Below are 22,934 nucleotides of genomic sequence, written 5' to 3'. Positions count from 1 at the left end.
GCTGGAGACTGCACAGGACTATGCTGACCACTCGTAGCTGAAGAACCGAGTCTCGATGGCACAGGAGTACGTCGATGGCTCTGCGAGACAGAAGGACCTCCTGACGGCATGGGGAAAGGGGCATAAGACGGGATGGCAAAAGGGACATAAGACGGCATGGGGGAAGGGGCATAAGATAGTACGGGGGAAGGGGCGTAAGAAGGGGCATAAGACGGCTGTGCTGACTCCGCTAGGGTGATCTCAGGCGGTGTGGGGTGGCTTGGAGTCTGTAGTGCCGACTCCTGGGGAGTGTTTAGAGTACCTGTCATATACCCATATAACTTCGCAGGACTAGGAGGGTGCCCTAAAAGGTTATATAAGTCCTTCCAAATAGATTCCTGGGGATCAGGTGAGCTGGAAGCGCTTCCTGGCCACATGTTGAACTGGAAAAAAGGAAAAAAATCTATTACTGATGAGCTGAGAAGAAAGGGGAAGAAAAGAGAGGCTTACTATCAGAGTGCGTCTATAGACACGTTTGATTTGCGTGTCTATAGACACATCTAACAGAGCGTCTAATAGCTCGTCTAACAGAGCATCTAATAGAGCATTTAATAGAGCGTCTAACAGAGCATCGAACAGAGCGTCTAATAGAGCATCTATCAACGCGTCTGTCTGTGTTTGCAAACAAGCCAGACGCGCATTTAGACGCGCTTGTAGATGTGCGTTTAGACGCGCTCTGAGACGCGCCTATGGATGCACTCCGACAGACGGGATTTCTAAAAAGTAGAAAAGGACATTGCGCCCGACACAAAAACGTGACACTGATACCCAGATCATGTGCTTCTTGGATACGAGAAAGTACAAATCTAGAGAGAGCAAACTTCCAAACAAGATCAACTGCAAAAAGACTTACTTGGATAGAGGTATGGAAGGTTCTTCTTTCTTTTCCAAAGTTGCTTCTCCTCCTTGTTCGTCCTCCTCTCCTTTAAGCTTAGAAGTAAGTGTGGGTGCCTCTCTTGAGTGTAAGCTTGGAAGGAAGTATGGGAGCCTTCCTCTTAAGCGTCGAAACTATGGATCTACTAATAAGGAAGGAAGCAAGCCGCGCGAAGTATAAGTAAGGTGAAGAAAAGCAAAGCGAGCGGTGCACTAAAAAGCAGGTTTAAAAGTCGCATCTATAGTCACGTCTACAGGTGCATCTAAATACACAGAGTAGACGTGCCTGTAGACACGCCTTTAGACGCAATTTTAGACGTGCTTTTAGATGCACCTTTAGATGCGCCACAGAGTTTAAATTAAACATTTGAAGAAGGGCAAATTTGGTGGGTTGTTTGTTTGTAGGATGTCTTCATCTTCAACAAGTAGCTCCAGTGAGGATGAATCCCTCCGTATCCACCATCGCGAAATGTGATTGGAGCAAAAAATCAAATGTCTGTGTGATCGATGTCGAGGAAACATGTAACGTGCACGCAGGATTACACTCAATCATATCTCAAAGTATGGAGAAGGGGATGTGACCGTAAACAGGGTAAGGGTTTGTAAGTTAAGGTTGATTGAGATACCTATGGGTGCTCATATGTTTGAGTTATGATCCCGTTTTAATTTGATACAGGATGCAGTGCCACACCCGCATATGCTACCCTATGCTCACCGTGAGGAGGCGAAGCATCGGCGATATGAGGTGGGATCTTTAGGAGGGACCGTTACGGATGCATGGAGTGATGGTGATAGTAGCCCTCCGCCATTACCTCATGAAGCCGTGTTTTCTTACCTCGTGCACCGTGGACGTTATCAAAGCTAGAGATGGTGACGGTGAAGCGCGCTATTACTACAATTCGTACTTCCACTGGATGCATGAGGTGTTTGAAGGGAGCCTTTACAAAGAGCAAGAAAAGAGGTGTAGAGCAATTATATGGCTTGAAATCTCATGATTGGCACAAGATGCTCCAAGTAAGTATTTTATGTGCATAATATCTTTTTCCTTTCAAATTTGTGAGTGAATAGCTATAAGCAACTAATCAACCACCTCCTCGCGGGTTTAGTTCATACTACCTACTAGCATTTCACGTAGTGCATCGAAGGACGTGAAAGATTGTATTTACAAGATGGGCGAGCTTGTGAGGTATGTGAGCTCAAAGGAAATAGATCCCACCATGCTTGAGAATGCTCAAGTTATGTCAGTGGAGGCGGTTTGTTTAGTGGAGGAGACATTTCCACATTCTATTCTCACAAGCCAACTACATCTCATAGTGCATTTGGTGGATGAGATTGCTATATGCAGTACTATACAAAGAAATTAGCCTCAATGGAGGATCTCCCTAGCACTTCAAAGGACACTGGTTGACTTTAGGACAATCAAGTGAAGATGAAGAGTTTGATCTCACACAACCACCATGGATTCCAGCAATCCAAGAAAATGGGATGCTATAGCAAAGACTGCTATAAGGTTTCCAATCGACCAGGGTCTATCAAATGAAATTGACAAGATTGATCTCACACCACTAACAAAATTTCCATTAAGGTGTTTGGATTAAATCCATTGCATTATTCACACTTTATGCGAGATAAGATTGGAGAGAGAGAGAGAGAGAGAGAGTATCATGATAAACAAAGATACAATAGAATCACATGCTGAAAATAACATAACACCATAATCATCATATATCGCACAACACGCATGTCATTTATAGTCATCAATCATCATCATCAATGTACATATAGCATCATCAAAGTAGATAACTCATAGTACATGCATGGTCATCAAAGTATGTCATGCACATCAAAGTACACATACAGGATCACCAAAGTATGTGCCATCTACATCAACTATCATCGGAGGAATCTAACAACTTGACATAGGTGCCTCTAATCACCCTCTGATGAGGCTCCTGCACATCACACTGCCTGATTGTCCACTGTGTAGAAGGTTCAGCCTTGTCTCCATGGGATGCAGCAGTATGTTGAGCCACTGCCTGTATCTCCATAATCCTCGCGTCCTACACATATGCATGCCTAAACTCCCAAAGTCATTGATCTACACGGATTCGTGCCTCAAATCCAACACGAGTAAGCTCCTCCTCACGTCTAAGCCACTAGTCCATATCCTCCCCAATATTCAGCTACAACCAATCCTACAAGGATATCTCTAGGTGTGCCTCTCGCTTGATGCATCATGCCTCCTTTGCTCATGCCTCATCATCAGGCATGAAGTTTGCATACAAGAACTGCTCGGGGATACATGTGGCAATCATTACAGCATCAAATCCCTCCTGCTTAAGCAAATCCCTATGTGCCACTATCCTATAATGCTCTGTCAAGATTGTGCGGGCAATGGGGTCAATAGCTTGGCCACGTCCAGGGTATAGGTCATCCATGCCTAGACCACAATAGGTAGGCACTCCTATATCAGCAAAACAAACTGGGCAGCGTGCCCGTGAAACCATATGGTGGGTCAGGTAGTGGAGATGAGCGAGGTGGCTGAATCCTAGGCCAAAAAATCCTACGCTATCAAAATCCTCCTAGCAAAGGACACACGTAGACATGGGGATCCTAGAGAGTACAGTTGGGTCTATGGGATGTCTAGTGGGAACATCTACAAGAGGGGTGGGATACAAGGCCACACTAGGGTGTATCCTATGGCGACTCTCGTCACGTGAGATGTGCCTCAACTGATACAAATAGTGCTCAACTCGATGGTATGCAATGCGTGCCGAGACCCTCTGCTCCTACAACTCTGCCTCTAGCTATTGTACTCAGTCTCCATCTGCCAAACAAACACACATCATGAGGAGAGAAAGGAGCATAGCACATGAGTAACTCATGCTGCACCAAAATATAGTAAAAGACAATGAATGCCTAACCTCGCTAGTAGACTCTACCAACCACGCCTCTAAATCAGCAATACGTGCATCACGCTCATCTGCGGGAGGTGGAATCTATAGTGTGCACATGCAAAAATCATTCTAACATGACATTGCAATGAAAAAAAACATGGCAAATTTTCTAGATCAAGAATAATGATCTCTACCTGTACAGATCTCAACATGGCGAAGACCATGTCGTGCAAGGACATGGCTACATAATGAATGTCCGAATGTAGTTTCATTGAAACCACCAACCAAGAAACAAAGAAGCGGCCCCTTACTAGAAGGCCTTAAAAATTCTTCAAGACCACACCAACTACCACATTAGTGTGTTCCAAGTCTCGTGAATCACCTCCTTTGCACTCTACACTCCCTTGCTATTGTTTAGGGGACAAAAAAATCTTGGCAACGGCAATCAAATTGGAAATTGTCACCATAAAAGATTCATGCTGAACCTTGATAACTAGCAACATCAGTTGCATTAAGGGATCTAGCACCTGAATGTCCATCTTTCTCGCATATCATTGGGGAAATTTTCTCTCTCATTGGTAAATGCATAGGTTGGCATGCACAAAATCCTTTGATATTTCCATCTATGAAAGCACAAGATGAGCAGCATAAGCAAAACAATTGCTTGCCTATGGTTATGTACAACCCTCCTAATAGTAAGAGGCAAAGGTAGTTGCCGATGTGAGGCCATGCCAATGATGACTACAAACCGTGCAACAACTCACCGATGAGACCAAGAAAGTCACATGGAGCTTCTTAGCTCCCAACTCCAAGTAAGCACCAAATCTAGACTAACTACTGAAGCACCATCTAAGAACTCATACTCTAGGCTATCATTAAGACAACAAGACAACCCCCTCAAACACACACACACACACATCAAAAGCAAAAAGCCATACACAAAAATAGTAACAAAATATGATAATCAAAGATCCAACAAGCCAAAGTTCTAAAAATTTTGGTGACTTGACAGAAAACAATCCGTCTTAGAACATTTGATAGTTAAACCATGGAAACAAACACAACCGTACTAAAAAAACTCTCAAACCAAGTACAAGTCTCAATCTAAAAGACACACCAAAAGTCAAGGTCTAATGTCAAATATATTGTTATCTTGGTGTAATAATTTATGATAATAATAAGAGATTAACAAAACTGGTGTTTGTTAAAATTCTTCCTTGTCAAAAGGCCTAAAACAAACATAAAATTTTCACTAAGAAGGCATAAATAGAATTCAGCAATACATAAAAGCAAATTTGATGAATAGAAAACATGCACCTACTTTTAAATCCATCAATCGCAAACTTGATTTCAATGTCGAATAGGAGAGAAGCAACAATTTCATTTTCAATTGCTTTCACAAGGCTATGATGGAGGCACTCCCTGTTCGATGTAGCCAAAACCGGTGAGCAAGCCATATCTTTTGCATCTTACATAGAAATACCCTCATGTTGGGTCTTAAAATTCTTGGAGCAGGCTTGATCTACAAGGCAATGTGAGAAGATTTGGCAAAATGCATCATGCAAAAAAGGCGACATGCTATGATGGAGATGGTCCTTGTCTAGTATAGCCAAAATCAAAGAGTGAGCCATATCTTTTGCATCTTAAGATGGAATACCCTCATATTGGGTCTTAAAATTCTTGGAATAGGCCTGTTCTGCAAGGTTTCATGGGAAGATTTGTAAAAAAGCATCATATACAAAAATCATTATACTCTAACGGAGACAATGCTTATCTCGTATAGCCAAAACCAGAGAGCGAGCCATATCTTTTTCATCTCGCGATGGAATATTCTTATGTTGGGTCTTAAAATTCTTGGAACAAGCCTATTTTGCAAGGCAATTTGGGTAGATTCAGCAAAAAGCATTATATGCAAAAGTCAATGGTGATATGATGTAGATAGTCTCTAACTATTGTAGCCAAAATCAGGTAGCGAGCCATATCTTTTTCATCTCATGATGGAATACCCTAATGTTGGGTCTTAAAATTCTTGGAATAAGCTTAGTTTGCAAGGCAACATGGTAATATTTGGTAAATAGTATCATATACAAAAGTCGATGTACTATGAGGGAGGAAGTCATAGCTTTAATACCATGTTAGAAGAAGAGGAAGAGACGAGTGAGACACAACATTACTCTCAGAAGTAGTGAGTGTATTCATGCATTATAGAATGTAGGCAACAGTATAGTGATGATGAATGCAATAGGATTCTGTTGAAGATTCTACTCCTAATGATTCTATGACACATGCATGATCCACTATTGAAAATCCTACTATTTATAATCAAAGAATATCATCCTCTCTTAAAGCACAGTGGTGGGATGCTATTTTGTCTAGACTGTCTCATTCTCTATCAATTTGCCATACTCATGCTACACACAAGTCACCATACTTTTCATGTTTACTTGCAACCAATGCTCAACATAAAAATGCACAAAGAAAATGTTGAAAATCACAATCCATTAGTGTTGCGAGACGAGTGCAAAATGTCAAATTCATAGAAATATCTAAAAGCTCGTAAGACAAATCTTTAAACTTGCAATTCATTGTAACTATGAGAATACCATATCATGTAAAATCACCAGAGAAGAAAAACATCTAATAAAATTCAACATGTATAAAGCGTGTGCTAGTTGGACACAACGAGAAATTCATAACATGGATGGAGATCAATGATCAAGCATGTGCTGATTGGCCACGGCTCTGATACCATGTTGAGAGGGAAAGAAAGAGACAAGATATGCTCCCAAAGGACTAAGTATTGCATTACTACATCGAATTATATAGTTGAGGCCTTAGTATAATAAAGGCGAGCTATATATAGCTATAATAACTATTAAGGGCCAAAAGGTATATTTAAAAATAGGCATGAGCTTCGTGAAAGGTGCGATATCAAAGTCCATTCAAGGGGAAAGAATGTAGTGTAGTCGCTTGGGTGAAGGCATCCTAGGTCAGGACACCTTCTAGTGCATTTATAAAGAAGTTGATCACATTGCTCCATCCTTTGTGTGATGGGTGGTTGTTGTCCCACCAAAAGTTGGCACTCGCATCGTTGCACAATGTGTACATGGGGTTCCCAGATGTGTCTATGAATGCACAATCTCCATCCGTAGATGCGGGGGCACAGCATGCCCGATAAGGTTCTTCAAACCCTATCCACCATGCAATTTAGTTAATACAAGACTAGTGCTCCACATTAAATGTACAAAGCTATACAAGGTGAATTTTATTGCTCAATCTTGAGATTTTCTTTAGAGGCATCCGAGAAAGAAACATTGATAATTTTAAAGGAAAATCTAGGTATAAGGGAAAGCAAAACATGATTGAGAGGTTTTTTTGTAAAACAAAATCCAAGGTATAAGGTAAAATGAGATGACCCTCGTTTCATACACCCAGTTATACACGAAGCGAGTGGACAACCATGATAGAAAGATAGACTGGGCTCACCATACTGATTGGGATTGTGTATTATGGTCGTGAAGGCATCGTATTGGTCAAGGAGCACGAGTTGGATGGCTGGCAGTGTGGAAAGGGAAGAAGCTGCGCTATAAAGGAGCGTGTTATGAAATTGCACAATCTTATTAAGATCGTCATTACAGCCCGCATAATCTTGCATTGACATGATGAAAGGCAGGCAACCCATGGGCTCCAAATACGTCACTGCAAATTTCCGGAGGCCGAGGATATGCAGATTCTGAATATCGTTCGCCATCTGATTGACCACCTTTGGCACAAGCTGGATGAGACCCTAGATGAGATGAAACAGATGTGTGAATAAGTTGCTTCGTTCTTAGTCATGATGCATCTCCTTTTTGAAATTGATCATAATCTATGCAGCTTCTCCACATAATAAACGAATCAAAACAAAATAGATCGAGTGATTGCATACCTCCTCGGTGGCATTAGGACTCTTATAGTACACAGCATAGTCGTTACCAGAAAGTACATAAAGCACCAGACCAGAAGCCAGATCTTCTTCCGTCCACATCCCTTCTTGATAAACGAGAGCATCAAGTTGCTTAACCTGAATTGGTATGGGAGTGAAATCGGGGCCGTACGTCTCAAAGACGCCGCTGCCTGCAAACGCGAAATTCATCCCCGCTGTCGCATTCCAAGAAGCCGTATCCCTGTAAGCCGATGGCACTTTAAGCTTGGCAACGCTGGCTGCACAGAATAATTAATTATGTTGTGTTAGGAATCTGTTGTACGGTGTAACATGTTACTGCAGCTAAAACACTTGAGAATTTGAGGCGTTCACAGCATGTCAAAATTAGGAATCACTCGTATTCATAAATCGATCTCTTTGCACTCACCTACGTAATCTGTTAAGACTGCCCCATCTGAAAATCTGCCGGTTGGATTTCCGGGAGTAGTTTTACCATAAGGATACAGCCATGGCAGATTGAGCCGAGGATTGTTAGGGTCTCGGTTGCCAGTATCTGCATAAGAGTCGCCGAAGATAAACATAGACGTCGGAGGGGAGGCAAGGACAGCACCGAGATGATCTGCATTTTTCGAGAAATGAAAGAGTGAGACGATCGATGCAAACGTTATATTAGAAGCGATCGATTTGCAGGAAGTTGAATCATACAATGCACGTGAAAGGCCACAACAAGCGTTATGGTGAGGGAGGAGGCGATAGAGCTCATTGCAGCAATCATGATCTTGAGCTGTTGTACAGAAGCAAGCAATCTACACACGTCTAACAGACAAGAAAGAATAAGGTCTCTTAAAAAACAATGGACAAGTTTAACAAGGCGAAGTAATCAAATTTCTATGGAAGCAACTTTAAAATCGCATGAAGCCATCCACTTGGGCAGCATTACATACCTTAATGCAACCGAAGATCATTCCAAAGTGCAACAATGGACAAGTTTAGAGAGTATTCCAAAGTCGCCCATCAAATAATGCAAAAACTAGATGCCTGCATGTATCTATATTGACAAAAGTATATTTGTTATTTAACACTTTGATCATGGGAATCTTGATGTGGACCATGCATGACTACCCAAGATATCAAGAGTGCGCACGTACGTGGTTGTGTCTTTACATGTATAATGATACTTTTAATGGCTCTCTTTCTAGCTCATGTCTTATACTAACACATTCATGCACGCATGCAGGACGTGCAATAAGTGGGTACCATGCTTGTCCTGTTTGTGGAAAGGGTTTGAGTGTGCTTGCACAACTGCAAAATGACTATGACTAAAATGTCCACCACGATGATTTCCTCTACCTCAGGAATTCCCTCGATTACTGCTAGATTGACTGCCTTGGTCGTACTGCTTCTTGCGGCAATCTCTTTCATAGTGTCCAAACTTGTGACAGTAGTTGCACTGATGTTTGACACATTGGTAGATGCATTCCCTCATGTTTGAAATCTTCCTCGGTTGGAATGATTGCCTCTTTGCTGATTTTGATGTTGCTGAGGATGATGCTAATGCTGATGTTGATGCTGACTTTGATTTTATTGCTGATGATGACCACTCTTCTGATATGATCTACCTCTGCCTCTGCCTTTGCCTCTACTTCTGTCTGAAGCTATGAATGCCTTATCATTAGAATGACCTTTATGTGCTTGAATTGCCTAAGTTCTGAGTTCTTCACCAAGTAGGACTAACTGAAGTTCTTCTAGTGTCGGAATTTGCCATTGAATGGCAATACTCTAGACTAGATTCTCGTATCCCTCTCCTAGTCCATTCAGAATGACTTAAACCATTTCTGTGGGGTTCATAGTCTCTCCTGCTGCTGCAAATTAATTGTTGTAGTCTTTTATGTGGAGTACATAAGCATGACCGGTTTCACTGTTGTTGCAGAAACTCTGGTTGATCTGGTTTCTCAGGGTGAGAATCCTAGATGTGTTCTTGGACTCTAGAGAGCTGCGAACATATCCCATGCTTCTTTTGATGTCTTGACTGTATTGACCTATCCTAGCATGACATCTTGCACATTCTTCTTGATCGGGTGATAGTCGTACTTGTCTTTCTTATCCCATTCTGCTTGAGCTTGGGCAATGGCAGGATCAGCTACTGGTGCGAAAATTGTTTGTGTAGCTGTAGATCCCGTAGATGGAGTGGAGCTACTAGTGGCTAGATTATCCAATGGTCTAGGTGTAGACCCATCAACATACTTCCATTTGTCCTGAAGTACAAGAATGGTCTCCATTCGGTATTTCCATGTACCATAATTGGAGTTGTCTAACTTAGCAGATGCCTCCAGATCTCGGGGGGTCCATCTGGGAAATGTAAGTATACTATGAGAGTTCAAAATGAGGGGTATTTTAATTCTCAAGACTTACATAAATATATTTATAGCAGGGGTAATTTTATACACCATTTTTAAATTAACAGGTAGGGTGTGTTTATTCTCAGATTTAAATTAAAAGTTATTTTTTAAATATTGTCTGAACTAGGATGATGTTTAAGAGCAGTCACAATTTGTTGTTGGGTAGCTGAAAGTTTTAATGTATGACTAGCCCCCACAGTTATAATAAGTAGATATTAGTATTGGATTCAGCGAGACACACACACACACACACACACACACACACACACACACACACACACACACACACACAGGACACACACACGCACACACACATAGAGAGAGAGAGAGAGGACTCAAATTGTATCTTTTAAGCTATGCTTTGAGATAGTGGAAATTTAGTAACCTAATGTCAAGCTCTGCAAAGTGGATAAATTGTGTTTGAAAGAACATTTGAATGTGGAATGGGCTTAAGGAAAATTCTACTATAGGATGTTATTGCAAGCTTCTACTACATTGCGAGCATGTACAGTTTGAATATCCAAAAGTTCTCCCACTTATGTATCTTTTGGGCCCGACAAACTTGACCACTTTAAAGTGGAAAAAGAGTACCACCTTACCCTATATATAACCTTCTACATAACCTTTTCCTATATTTATAACCTTCTACATTTCAAATGATAAGAAGCACAAAAATTTGTTCATATAACATTGCTTTATGTTACACCACGAATGATTGTAATTACTTGTAAAGAAACATTGAGTTTCTAGTTTGATGGCATAGCCTCCCAGTTCAAAGCACGTAGACCTTTGTAGTTCACTATTCATGTCCATGTCTATTAGTCTCACTAGCTTGTGCATGATTTGGAACTTTCTTAGACCTGGACATGGCAAGGGAGAGCACGATAGTGCAAGGGCCATTATAAATAGAATGCTGACTCATAAAAATATAAAGCAAGGTGGTGTAAAGCTATAACATGCTAGTGATGTTGTGACATTCCTACAGGCTAGCATAAAATGTAGGCTCACACTTTATATCTCCTGAAAGACATATATTTTGAATGCTTTTTCTAGGAAGTTGAAGAACAAAATGGAGACAAAATGTGAATAGAGATGTCTTATGGAGCTATGATTCCATTCCTAACACTCTTTCCCTTCATTTTGTTAATGGGTACTCTTTAACACTTAGCACCACTTAGATCATGCTACTATAATGCATGCTTTCAAGGTATGTGGAAGATGTGTTCTAACAAAGCACCCCTTTCATGTTGGGAACATATCACACTAGTTCCATCAAGTGATTGTCATGTTTATGATCCTTCAATCAAAGATGCAACATATCAAGTTCACCATGATGTGTTGAGTGATGCTCTTGAAACTTGTGATGTTGTTGTGATCCTTCAAGCGATTATAATGTTGGTGATCCTTCAAAGTTCAAGCAAAGATATAGCATATGAAGTTCACTATAATACATTGAGCAATGCTCTTGATATAGGCTCAACAAGTTTTTATGGTGAATGCTGAGGTTCAAAATATTGATGAGCATGCTAGTTCTTCTCCATCTAAAGTGCACTGCTATCAAGCATATGGCTAATCATACTTTGAAGAATGGATGGAATAATATTATTGAACGAAATTCACTCTTTGAGCAAGGGTTATACTACAAGAGCTAAGAGATTTGATGTTTAAATTGCTCGATCAAAATCCTAAAGGACCTAGATACTCAAATCAATGGCATTTAATGCTATAAAGTTTTCGATGGAGATTGTTGAAGGTGATAGTATAGTATTCAAGATTTTTGAAATTGGATGTGAGGCTACATGGATGAGATGGTTTGTGACAAATCTTGGAGTATGCAAATTCGATGCTAGATCTTAGAGTAGATCCCGTGATGATATTTTTTGATGATCAAATTTCCATTACATTGGAAAGAACCCAAGGATTCAACATCAAAACATTATGGAATTGGGATTGTTAACTATTTCTTGGAGAATACATTAGACCTATTCCTAAAAGCCTTGCCTTGTGAGAATATTGAAACTTTCTTTGTATGATGTACACCATTGAGTGATGAGGGAGTGTTGATGGTTGGTCTTTCATGTGTATGAACCAGTGTTAGAAAAAACCTCCCTTTAGTGTATTTTGCACCGGTTAAAATTGAAAAAAACTGGTATAAGTTGTGCCAAGTAGGTTATTTATAAGGGCTAAATTTAATGGCAAAATGTATTTTAAAGGTATTTGAAATATTAACCTTTAAAATTTAAGCTACAATTAAAGTTTCCTATAGAATACGTTAAGATTGCCTAGGGACTTTGAAAATTAGTAATATATGATAAAATATAAAAGAGATATATGTAATATTTAAAATAACTTAACACTAAAAAGTAGATTAATTTATAGCCATAGATCTAATATCTTTGTAGTCGTAGATTAAGCCACCTTATCTTCTCTTAGGGTTTAGAAACTTCTAAGGCCTTTCTTGATTCTTGAACATTTCGTTGTTCAAGACAAGGCTCCATGTTCAATCCACAGACCTTCTTCGCTTCTCGTAGTTCGTACTCCATAGCCCACTTTGTACTATCCACTTCGTAGTTAGTGCTCCACAGTGCACACAGCACAGTCTCCAACAGCCGACTTCTTCGAGCTGCAAGCAGAGTGCAAACTTCAAACGAAAGAAAGTTGAAGCTGAAAATAACGTTTCCATTTGCGAACTCCAGTGACCAGTCTAGACTTCAGGATTCTGAACTCCAGGTACTTTGAGGTTGTCGCTTGCTCGTCGCTATTTAAAGTTTCGTAAAAGGCTGAGGGTGCGTGCGCTTGAGTTTCATGCATCTTCTGAAGTTTCGTAAAAGGTTGGTGTGGTTGAAGAGAGGTCGAGGGAGAAGAGGCTAAGCAGGTTGGAGAGCTGGGAGGGGAGCTGACCGGTGAGCGAGTTCCTGGAGAAGTTAAGGGAAGAGAGGTGAAGAAGGGAAGCGAGGTTGGGAGGGAGAGGGCCAGAGAGGTGGTTATCGGAGAGGTCGAGGGAGAAGAGGGAGGAGGAGGGGGAGGAGAAGGTCTGGGAGGAGATGGTATGAGAGAAGGAATTGGAGGAGAGGTAGAGGAAGCGGAGATGGGGAAGGAGGAGGAGCTGAGGAGGGAGAGGACCAGAGAAGGAGCTGGTCCTGTAGCGCCACATCCGGATCGAGCGATATGTTTGCGGCAGTGAAGGGGCGAACAAGTGCACGGATTGAGAGGCTACGTGGGTATGATAGGTTGGGCAACAGCGAGGAAATGCACAATGGGAAAGGAGGAAAGGGTTGTAGAGTTGATGGTGGAGCGCAATGGGAGAGGGTGGCGGTTGCTGGTGGCCATGCAGAGCTGCAAAGCTTGCAATCGACAAGCAAAGAAGAGCTATCTTGTGATATTGTACTGGTGAGTAGAGGCGACCGCAGCTCGACCAAAGGTAAGGCGGAACTGTGCGTAAGACGCATTAGCAGCAACTCGGCAGCGGCAGCCTCCAAGATATTGGAAGTGCGCTTGAGCCATGCGGTTGCTAGGGGTGGGATCCTTCAGAAACGCCAAAGGCACCACGGTAGAGATCATCCTGAGGCCTCCAAAAGCGAATTGGGTTCAAGAACATGGGGCACAACTTGCCGAACAAGACCCAGCCGATTCTTTTCTCCAACCCGATTCACAAGACAGTCTCCTGTGTTGATCCACAGCGAGAAGCCTGTTCGTGAGCCAGTGATCAACCTCTAGTATATTGATGAGATATGGGCGCCGTCACAACGAATGCTTCGCAAGGATCTCTATGAGCTCGCTTCTGGGCAAATTACGTAGAAAAGAATGCACTGTTGCGGCTTGCCGGCAACTTGGTCAGGCAAAAAATTTGTTAGTGGACTTTCGAGGCAAGCAATGAGTAAGTAGCCTTGGCTAGCGTAACTTTGGAGGAGTATGGCCTTGTCTGCCACATGCCTATGCAGCTATCAAAGAGCTCAAGGTCTCCATTCTTGTTGGTCTTGTCCATCACGACAATAACTTATAGCGTAAGAAGTGATGGAGCAAAAAGGTCGATGCCTTGTCGGTGATGGTCTAGGGCACGATACAACAGAGATACAGGATTAAATCAAGTCCCTTCTCTTTTGCAAGCTCGTCTAAGCGTGACTGGTTATGTTGGTTCAGGATTGTTCGTCCATTTTCTTGCGATACAGGCATCATCATGCTAGGATATGTTCGTGGGTGGCATTGATACGTCAACAAGCTAGGTAGTGCTGGTGAACATTACCCTCAAGACTTCCGGTCCCTCGATATGTGGCTGGGTATAATTATACGGGAACCTCTCCAAATGTTACAATATGCAATGCAGTCCAGGCCTACTGTAGCTGCAAGAGTTCTTCGCAAGACTGTCCACTGCAAGAGTTCTTCGCAAGACTGTCCACTGCAAGAGTTCTTCGCAAGACTGTCCACTGCACAGTGAGACTTTCTTGAATCAGGTTGGAGGAAAGGAGCAGGTGCTCTTGTTTTGCACCTCCCTCTCTCCTACAGAATGATCTGGATGATAGCGAGCCTGTCCCTCTTTTCAAATGCAATGATGACTTAAGCTACCACCTCATCTTTTGGAAGATGAGGATGATTGTTGGAGCATATAGCATGCAACAAATAATTTCATGTTTATATATGCCTCTGCTTCTATGCCATTTACGCTTTATGCTTTAATATTTCTATAGTCTTAGTATGTATTAAGCAATCAAGTCATGCAATGTATAGTATGTAAGCAATCTAGCCTCGGGAGCACTCCGGTCTCTTGACACGGTCTGCAATTCCCCTAGCAGAATGCTTATAGAATCAAGTCGTGCAATGTATAGTGTGTAAGCAATCTAGCCTCGGGAGCACTCTGGTCTCTTGACACGGTCTGCAATTCCCCTGGATGAATGTTTACAGAATCAAGTCATGCAATGTATAGTATGTAAGCAATCTAGCCTCGGGAGCACTCCGGTCTCTTGACACGGTCTGCAATTCCCCTGGCAGAATGCTTAGAGAATCAAGTTCTGCAATGTATAGTATGTAAGCAATCTAGCCTCGGGAGCACTCCGGTCTCTTGACACGGTCTGCAATTCCCCTGGCAGAATGCTTACAGAATCAAGTCGTGCAATGTATAGTATGTAAGCAATCTAGCCTCGGGAGCACTCCGGTCTCTTGACACAATCTGCAATTCCCCTGGCAAAATGCTTACAGAATCAAGTCGTGCAATGTATAGTATGTAGCAATCTAGTCTCGGGAGCACTCTTGACACAGTCTGCAATTCCCCTAGTAGAATGCTTATAGAATCAAGTCATGCAATATATAGTATGTAAGCAATCTAGCCTCGGGAGCACTCTGGTCTCTTGACACGGTCTGCAATTCCCCTGGATGAATGTTTACAGAATCAAGTCGTGCAATGTATAGTATGTAAGCAATCTAGCCTCGGGAGCACTCTGGTCTCTTGACACGGTCTGCAATTCCCCTGGCAGAATGCTTACAGAATCAAGTCGTGCAATGTATAGTATGTAAGCAATCTAGCCTCGGGAGCACTCCGGTCTCTTGACACGGTCTGCAATTCCCCTGGCAAAATGCTTACAGAATCAAGTCGTGCAATGTATAGTATGTAAGCAATCTAGCCTCAGGAGCACTCCCCGGTCTCTTGACACGGTCTACAATTCCCCTAGTAGAATGCTTATAGAATCAAGTCACGCAATATATAGTATGTAAGCAATCTAGTCTCGGGAGCACTCCGGTCTCTTGACACGGTCTGCAATTCCCCTGGCAGAATGCTTAGAGAATCAAGTCATGCAACGTAAAGTATGTAAGCAATGTAACCTTGGGAGTACTCCGGTCTCCTGACACGGTCTGCAGTTCCCTTGGAAGAATGCTTATAAAATCAAGTCAATAATTGGAAATGCATCTACATGCTCACAAGAATCAAACCGTTTAGTTGTGTGTGAGAGAGAGAGGAAGGGATAGAGAGAGAGAGAGGGAGAGAGAGAGAGAGAGAGAGAGAGAGAGAGAGAGAGAGAGAGAGGATAATCTTACAAAAGCAACTAATTTTGTTTTATGCGCAGAAGGTAACATGGACAAGATGAAGAGTCATAAAAAACGCGTGTTATATGAATATAGATTCAAGGAAGGAATGCGAAAAATATTCTCAAAGTGTCTTTGCATGAGCTTGTTATCAAAAACGCAGGAAGATTTGGAAAAGTATTTTGACTTAGGGGAAAGAGGGATGGATAAGCTTTGTGTGGATCTTTCCTCTGATGTCATTACCATGATGAAGAATGAAGATCCACAATGGAATATGCAATATGAATTTCAAGATAATTTTTGTGTGAGTATTCGCATAGAACTAGGGAGAGTTAAAAGTGTTTATGAAAAGCGGACAAGCACATTCAATCTCAGAGATACAAATAATAAAGAAGAGTTGATTGATTGGTTTTCCTTAAAGTGGAAGGCAGTTATGAGTTCAAAGAGGGAAGCATTCAATGCCAATTCTTCAAAAGAATGTGTCAATCCCACAGGATTGAAAATGCCATCTTTGTTTTTTCTTGAGAAGCAACAGATTCAGGTACAAGAGAAAGATTATGTGCTGGGTGAAGGCTCATATGGAAGAGTGGTGAAAGGTAACATCATTGGTGTAGACTGCTTTGATCCAAAAGAGACCTTTGCCATTAAGAAACTTAAGGTATCTCAAAAGCCAAGTGAAAGGGAAGAGAGAAGGTCCATGCGAGAGTTAATGGCAAATATGGAAACAATGCAAGCCCAATTACCTCATAAAGGACTTGTTCGCACGATTGCTCGTGTGATAAATCCTCCAAGATTGGTATACCAGTATTGGAATGGGGAGACATTGGACAAATGGTCAAGGTTAAATGCTATGAACTCAGTCTATGTGGGAGAGGAGCTAGACCATTTATCTCGTGTCCGTACTCATGCCGTAAATCTAGCTGGTACTTTGATGGGGACGTTAAAATACATGCATGGAAAAGACCTTTTGCATAATGACTTGCATCCTTCGAACATTATGCTTCACTTTGATAGTGAGTCTGATAAGGTCTTCATAGGAATTATCGATTGGGGATTAAGCAAGAGTGATAAATATGTCAATGATGGCAAGGATCGATGTGACCCTCAATTCAAAGAGCGATGCATGCGAAGAAAGTGGTTGGCTCCTGAGTTGTATACTTTTCCATATGCAAAGTTTTCCAAGGAAACTGATATTTATGCTGCAGCCTTTTCATTGGAAAAGTTGTATCGGCTAGCTTACAAGTACTTTCTTCACATCCAAGATACAACTAAGTTAGATCACTTAAAGCGTTGGTGGAAGAGAATAGAGGAAATGAGAAATCCTATTCCTAAAGCTAGACCTACTGCAACAGATGTTACTCATACATTTGAAGTTATATTCAAAGTCACATGTGAAAGTGCATTACGACATGATGCATTGTAACCTTTTGTAGCACTACAGTTTCTACATAATATTCCAAAGATTGAAGGTTTTCTTTCTAGTACATGATCTATTTATGTATATAAAAAACATTTCAACTTTTTTGTTTTGATATAGCGTTTGTGAAATACTTTATTTTTCTCTCCTCTTAAGCTAGAATATTGATCTTCAATAAATATCATTAGTGATTTAGACTATGGCATACCATTTAGAATTTAAAAGTTATGAGTTTATTTATATTTTTCTCTTATTTTGATTAGGTATACTATTGATCATATCATGGCTTCAAAGACTCACATAAAGGTGTTTGACTATGGATCATCTGAGAAGAAGCTTTTGGGATATGTTAGAGTGCTTGGTGACTCTACCTATAGCATGATACGTAAGGAGATTATGCAAGATGGAATCATTAATGTTCCTTTTCACTTTGTTATCAAAGATGACAATGATGATGAAGGTTGCATACTAAATACAATACAAGAAGAACGTTGGATTGTTGAAGAGGATAGGTGTGTTGGTATAAAGAGGTCTCTAAGTACGATTGTCGATGAGATCACACCATCAAAACGTGTTTGCAGAACATCAGATAATATTCATAAAGAAGTTGATATTGTAAATGTTGATGAAAGACGTGATCATGTTTCTTGTAGTCATGGTTTAAACATGCACAAAAGTAAACTTTTAGCAACGTCTATTCTTGAAGATTGGGATAGTCATTGTGAAAAAGTTCGCAAAAAATTGAGGCAGCGTAAGACACCTAGAGATGATAAATTTGAGCTCCTCACAGAGGATCTTAATGGAAAGCCTAAAGTTCGAATTTGGTGTGTTGAATGTGGAATGCCATATGGATCAGGGTCCATTGAAGGCAAGCAATCAGCTTACACTTGCTTGTCTAATTTTCTAAGAACCCATATTCTAGAAAGCCAGAAACATCAAAAAAGATATGCTGCCAATCGAGGATTTATCACTGAAGAAGCATGTCTTCGAAAAGATAGCATGAAGGACGCTCAGGACGATGTTGATGATGCAACAATAATTCTTGATGCTATTGAGGAAATGCACACTTTCAATAATTCTCATGAAGGTAATCTCCACTAGAAGCATGTAGAGATGACAAAAATCTTTCTTTTGTTAAAATTTTCATAAATAGGGTCAAAAAAATATTCTTCTGAAATTTTTCATTATCGAGTATGTTGCAGGAGCAAAGTTTGAGATAGTTGAAGCAACTTTGAATGACTACAAGGATAAAAATGCTGTAAGAGTGGCATGTGGATATGATGGAAAATGGTTGTTTTTGTGCCCTCGAGGTTCAGATCTACAAACAATTTTATCAGAACATATCAAAGGAAAAGCTCACATCACTTCTTCCAGCAAGAAATCAATGGAGCCATGTCCAGTATTATCAAGGGTTGTTGGCCGACCTAGGAAGCATTTTGACAAAGATCCACGACAAACATCGTTGGGAAGGTTCCTTGTACAAACAAAGGAGTTTAAAGTGTTGCAACCAAAATGTGGTGAGACAGAATCTCTTTCTGATTCCTTGACTGAGTCATTCTTTTCTTCATCATCAAATATAAATTTGTTATGTTGGGGATTATGGCAAGCTAATGTTCATGTCAATGGTTGTGAAATTAATATTAAGTCATTTTTTATGGATCAAAAGATGGGGCATGAATGGTTTTGTGAACCATATACAAAGGCCACTTTACATGATGGGAATATGGAATACAAGATAGATGGATGCTTCAGGCACATAAATTGTCTTCGTATATCAATCATTGGAGTTCCATTTCAAGGTTTCTCATGTGAACACTGTAAGAAAATTTCAGGTTGTTCTGATTTTCGTATGAGATTATATAGGGAGAATCTTGCCGTTCAGAAGAGAGGAACCAGGAAAAGAGGCAAAGGAAGGCGGGTAGACTACCTGACAATTGAAGAGCTAAAAAATGCCACTTTTGAGTGTAGGAAAAGTTTGAATGAAGAAAAAAGAAGGCTGTGGTGGGCAACATCAAAAATTGTAATGCTGTCAGTCAGAGTCAAAACTTTGAAAGAATCAAGTTTTGAATGTATAGATAGGAAAGATGTTCGACGCTTTTGTAACAACATAATTGAAGCTCATAGACAAGGAAAGTTTGGTGGAAAATCAGCCTTGTGGGAGTTTTTTCAAGAAGTGGCACAGAACATGTTACGGTCAAAGCAAGGACACAGGTTTAGTGACTCTACAAAAATCATATATGAAGTTATTAAGCTATGGGGTGGTCCAAGACTACATGAGTTCTTGAGTATAAACCTTGGAGGTCCATCTTTGTCTACCACCAGAAGGCAAGGAAGAAAAGAAATTGAATTTATTTGTGGTGAGCACGAATACATATTCGATGCTGTTGGGAAGATCTATATGGATGCAAAAAAAAGATATGGAGTCATTTCTATAGTTCCAGTTATCATAGTGGAAGATGAGACAACCATTAAGCATCGAATAAGGTAATTTCAGCTCTCTATGCATTCTACTTTTATCTATATCATCAAGATATTTATAATTGCTATGTTTGGAAATCTCTCAAAAAGATGAGGAAGTTATTAAACTCTATAATCGTGTTGTGTAGATGGAATGCAAAAGATGACACTCTTATTGGGTTTTGTGGAAAGAAAGGAGAATATCATCAATGCTCATCAAATGACTCCATTGTTGTTGGTGAAGGCTCACAAGGATACTCGAATATTATAGATGCTTTTCAAAATCATATCATAGGTCATTATGCTAGACTTTTGATTGTTAATCCTCTTCATGATCTTCTTCCACGTTTGGCTTTGATTGTGCATTGCACATGCAATCGTTTTGATAGTGATTTTGTAAGGAACCAATGGAATCTTTTGGAGACCATGTGGAATGCAAACCTGAAAGATAAAGTTGGACCCATAATTGGACATGCTTCAGATGGAGATAGTAGAAGACGAAAGTTGATGCTTGAAGACTATTTGGAGAAAAGCGAACAACCTTTTGCTATCAATTGGTGTGGATGGAATATGAGAGTAAAAATTGTAGGAGGAAATGTGTATGGCCTTCATGATCAAGACTTTGTACACTGTGGAAAGAAACTTACAAGCCCACTTGATAGTCCTACTCGACAACTAGCAATTGGATGTGTTTGGATCACACTAAATCATGTATCTATTGTTTACAATTCTTTTTCAATTGAGGAGCACAAGCTACGAGATGGAGATATTCAAAGGAATGATCGACAAAATTGGGGAGCAACTCAAAGGATTGCAAGTAGACAAGTACAGAAATGTTTGAGAAAACTTCAAAAAAAAGAAAGAAGTATGAAGGGGACTGAGGCCTATTTGATGATTGTTGCTGATTATATTGATATTTTCTTGTCACCATATTTGATCTTGAAGGAGCGTGTGGTGCTTGCAGCCAAGGTAGTCTTCTTTTTCAAAATTTGGCGACTATGGATTCATCACCATCCAACCTACACCTTGAAGAAAAATTTCATCAGTAAGGAGGCTTATACGGACTGCATACTTTCTTGTCATTTTGTTGTATTGCTCATAAAGATGTTTCGAGATTTTTATCCTAATCTGAAGTGTCCACTACATCTTACCGGTTCTGATGCTGCTGAAATCTATTTTAGTAAAGTTGGAGGCATGATTGGGCAAGAAAGAGCATTTGATCTTGGAGATCTTCTACATAGCATTGGTAGCTTGAATAAAATTGCCATGCATGAGTGTGCTCAAAATGGTCTAACTTTCTCTAGGGCTCATAAAAAGCAAGAGCATATATGGAAACATTTGAATAAACAAGAAGGGATGATTGAAGAAAATCTAGGTGACTATGAGAGTGTTTCTTCTGATGAAAAGATGATTGATGCATTGAAGGAGGGCTTACAACAAGCTCACATACTATGCGAGTCTTTGGATTTGAAACCTAGCAAGGCTGAAGACTTGAAATGGTGGTTTCAACCTTGGCTGGATGCAGGGTCTACATGGTGTAAGCTAGATGCTGAAATGGGAGAAGCTGATGAGAATGATGACTTTGTGGAGCCATGTGGTGAAGAAGAATCTATGGACGAGAATAGCAATGAAAGTGAAGAGGTTATTGCACTTAGTGAGATTAGACATGAAATTGATGACATTTTGAAGGAAACAAGAAACATGCCCCCTAAGAAAAACATTAGCCCCATTGTAGAGGTGGACGGAAAGTTTATTTTCAAGTCAACATTGGTGAGCCAACTCAATGGATGTCCAACCTTGTCAAAAGATAGACTCACAAGGGTAAAGCAAGGTGTTTACTTCAACCATGAAGCAAAAGCACAATCATCAAATGGAAATTTATTTGGCATAGGTTGTGACTGTGCTGTATACTTTCATGATGACACAAAAGGACAAGGAAATCAACACATGAAAAGAAATGGCAAAGCTACAAACACGAGGAAGATGGATGCAACTCATGGTACATGGTACTTAGGAAGAGTTCAAAAGATGAGGAAGAAAGTCGGAGGGAGGTACGTGGATTATAAGCATGGCTTTGATTTAGCAGATAGGCCCCAAGGTTTGGAAGTTTAGCTTGGATGGTATCAAAGGGCAAAAGGAGCACAAATGTTTACTTATGATTTGACAGACTTAAACATGGTGGACATTGAAACAATTATTGCATTAGCAAATTTGACATATATTGTAAGAACAGACAAGTACCAACTAGATGAGAATGACTACAAAGTTTTTAATGACTTTTTGAAAAGTGCTAGGTAAGTTTACTTTGCATTTTTCATGCAAGGTAAAACTTTCCATAATGTTTTATAATGAGCTACATCATCTAAGGATCATCCTTGGCTAATTTTGGTTTCAGATAATGATATGTCACATGTATCGCATAAGGAGTTGGCTAGTTCTTGAGGCAAAATTCTACATTTTTTTGTAAGTCAAATACCTTAAGATAAACTTGAATACAAACTTTTCTTCAGATATAATTCTATATTTTTTGTAAGTCAAGTAATTTAGATAAACTTGAGTGCAAACGTTTTCTAGCTATATCTAACATTAATCATGCAAAATTCTTGATTCTTATTGGTGAATAAACAGGGCAATACTGGATGGAGGGTCGAATTTGGAAGCCAAGTGGCCTGTTTTAGGGCCCTCCCTTGGCTATAATCTTTACACTATAAACAAGACAATTCCACATCCTCCGTGTTATCCAGCTGAGGTCATTCAAGGATCCATCGATGAGGAGGAGAAGTCTGTGTAACAACCTTTAGTCTAGCTATCTCTAGCTGATTTTTTGCCACGTCTAAGTTTAAGGTTTTGATTAAACTCTTGATGACAAGTCTTGGTTGTAACTTGTATCTATTTTTAGATATCAATATGCT

General features: G+C 40.4%; 1 protein-coding gene and 1 pseudogene across 1 annotated transcript; one reads left to right on the top strand and one right to left on the bottom strand.

Moving 5' to 3' along the window:
* Positions 1-6,794: 6,794 nt before the first annotated feature.
* On the bottom strand, positions 6,795-13,287 carry LOC147884172 (GDSL esterase/lipase At5g03610-like). The gene is made up of 7 exons (XM_087398157.1): positions 13,035-13,287; positions 12,647-12,756; positions 8,440-8,518; positions 8,162-8,353; positions 7,738-8,024; positions 7,296-7,596; positions 6,795-7,000 (listed from the first exon to the last, which is right to left on the bottom strand). The coding sequence occupies exons 1-7, from the start codon at positions 13,285-13,287 to the stop codon at positions 6,795-6,797; spliced, it is 1,428 nt and encodes a 475-aa protein (XP_087254283.1).
* A 3,558-nt stretch (positions 13,288-16,845) lies between these two features.
* Positions 16,846-22,320, top strand: LOC147884171 (uncharacterized; annotated as a pseudogene).
* Positions 22,321-22,934: the final 614 nt, after the last annotated feature.

This window comes from Dipteris shenzhenensis, chromosome 27 (genome assembly GCF_047967505.1).
Source record: "Dipteris shenzhenensis isolate YYH24624 ecotype China chromosome 27, Dip_SZ_1.0, whole genome shotgun sequence".
NCBI classification, from domain to species: Eukaryota; Viridiplantae; Streptophyta; class Polypodiopsida; order Gleicheniales; family Dipteridaceae; genus Dipteris; species Dipteris shenzhenensis.
This window is presented reverse-complemented; position numbering and strand designations above follow the sequence as displayed.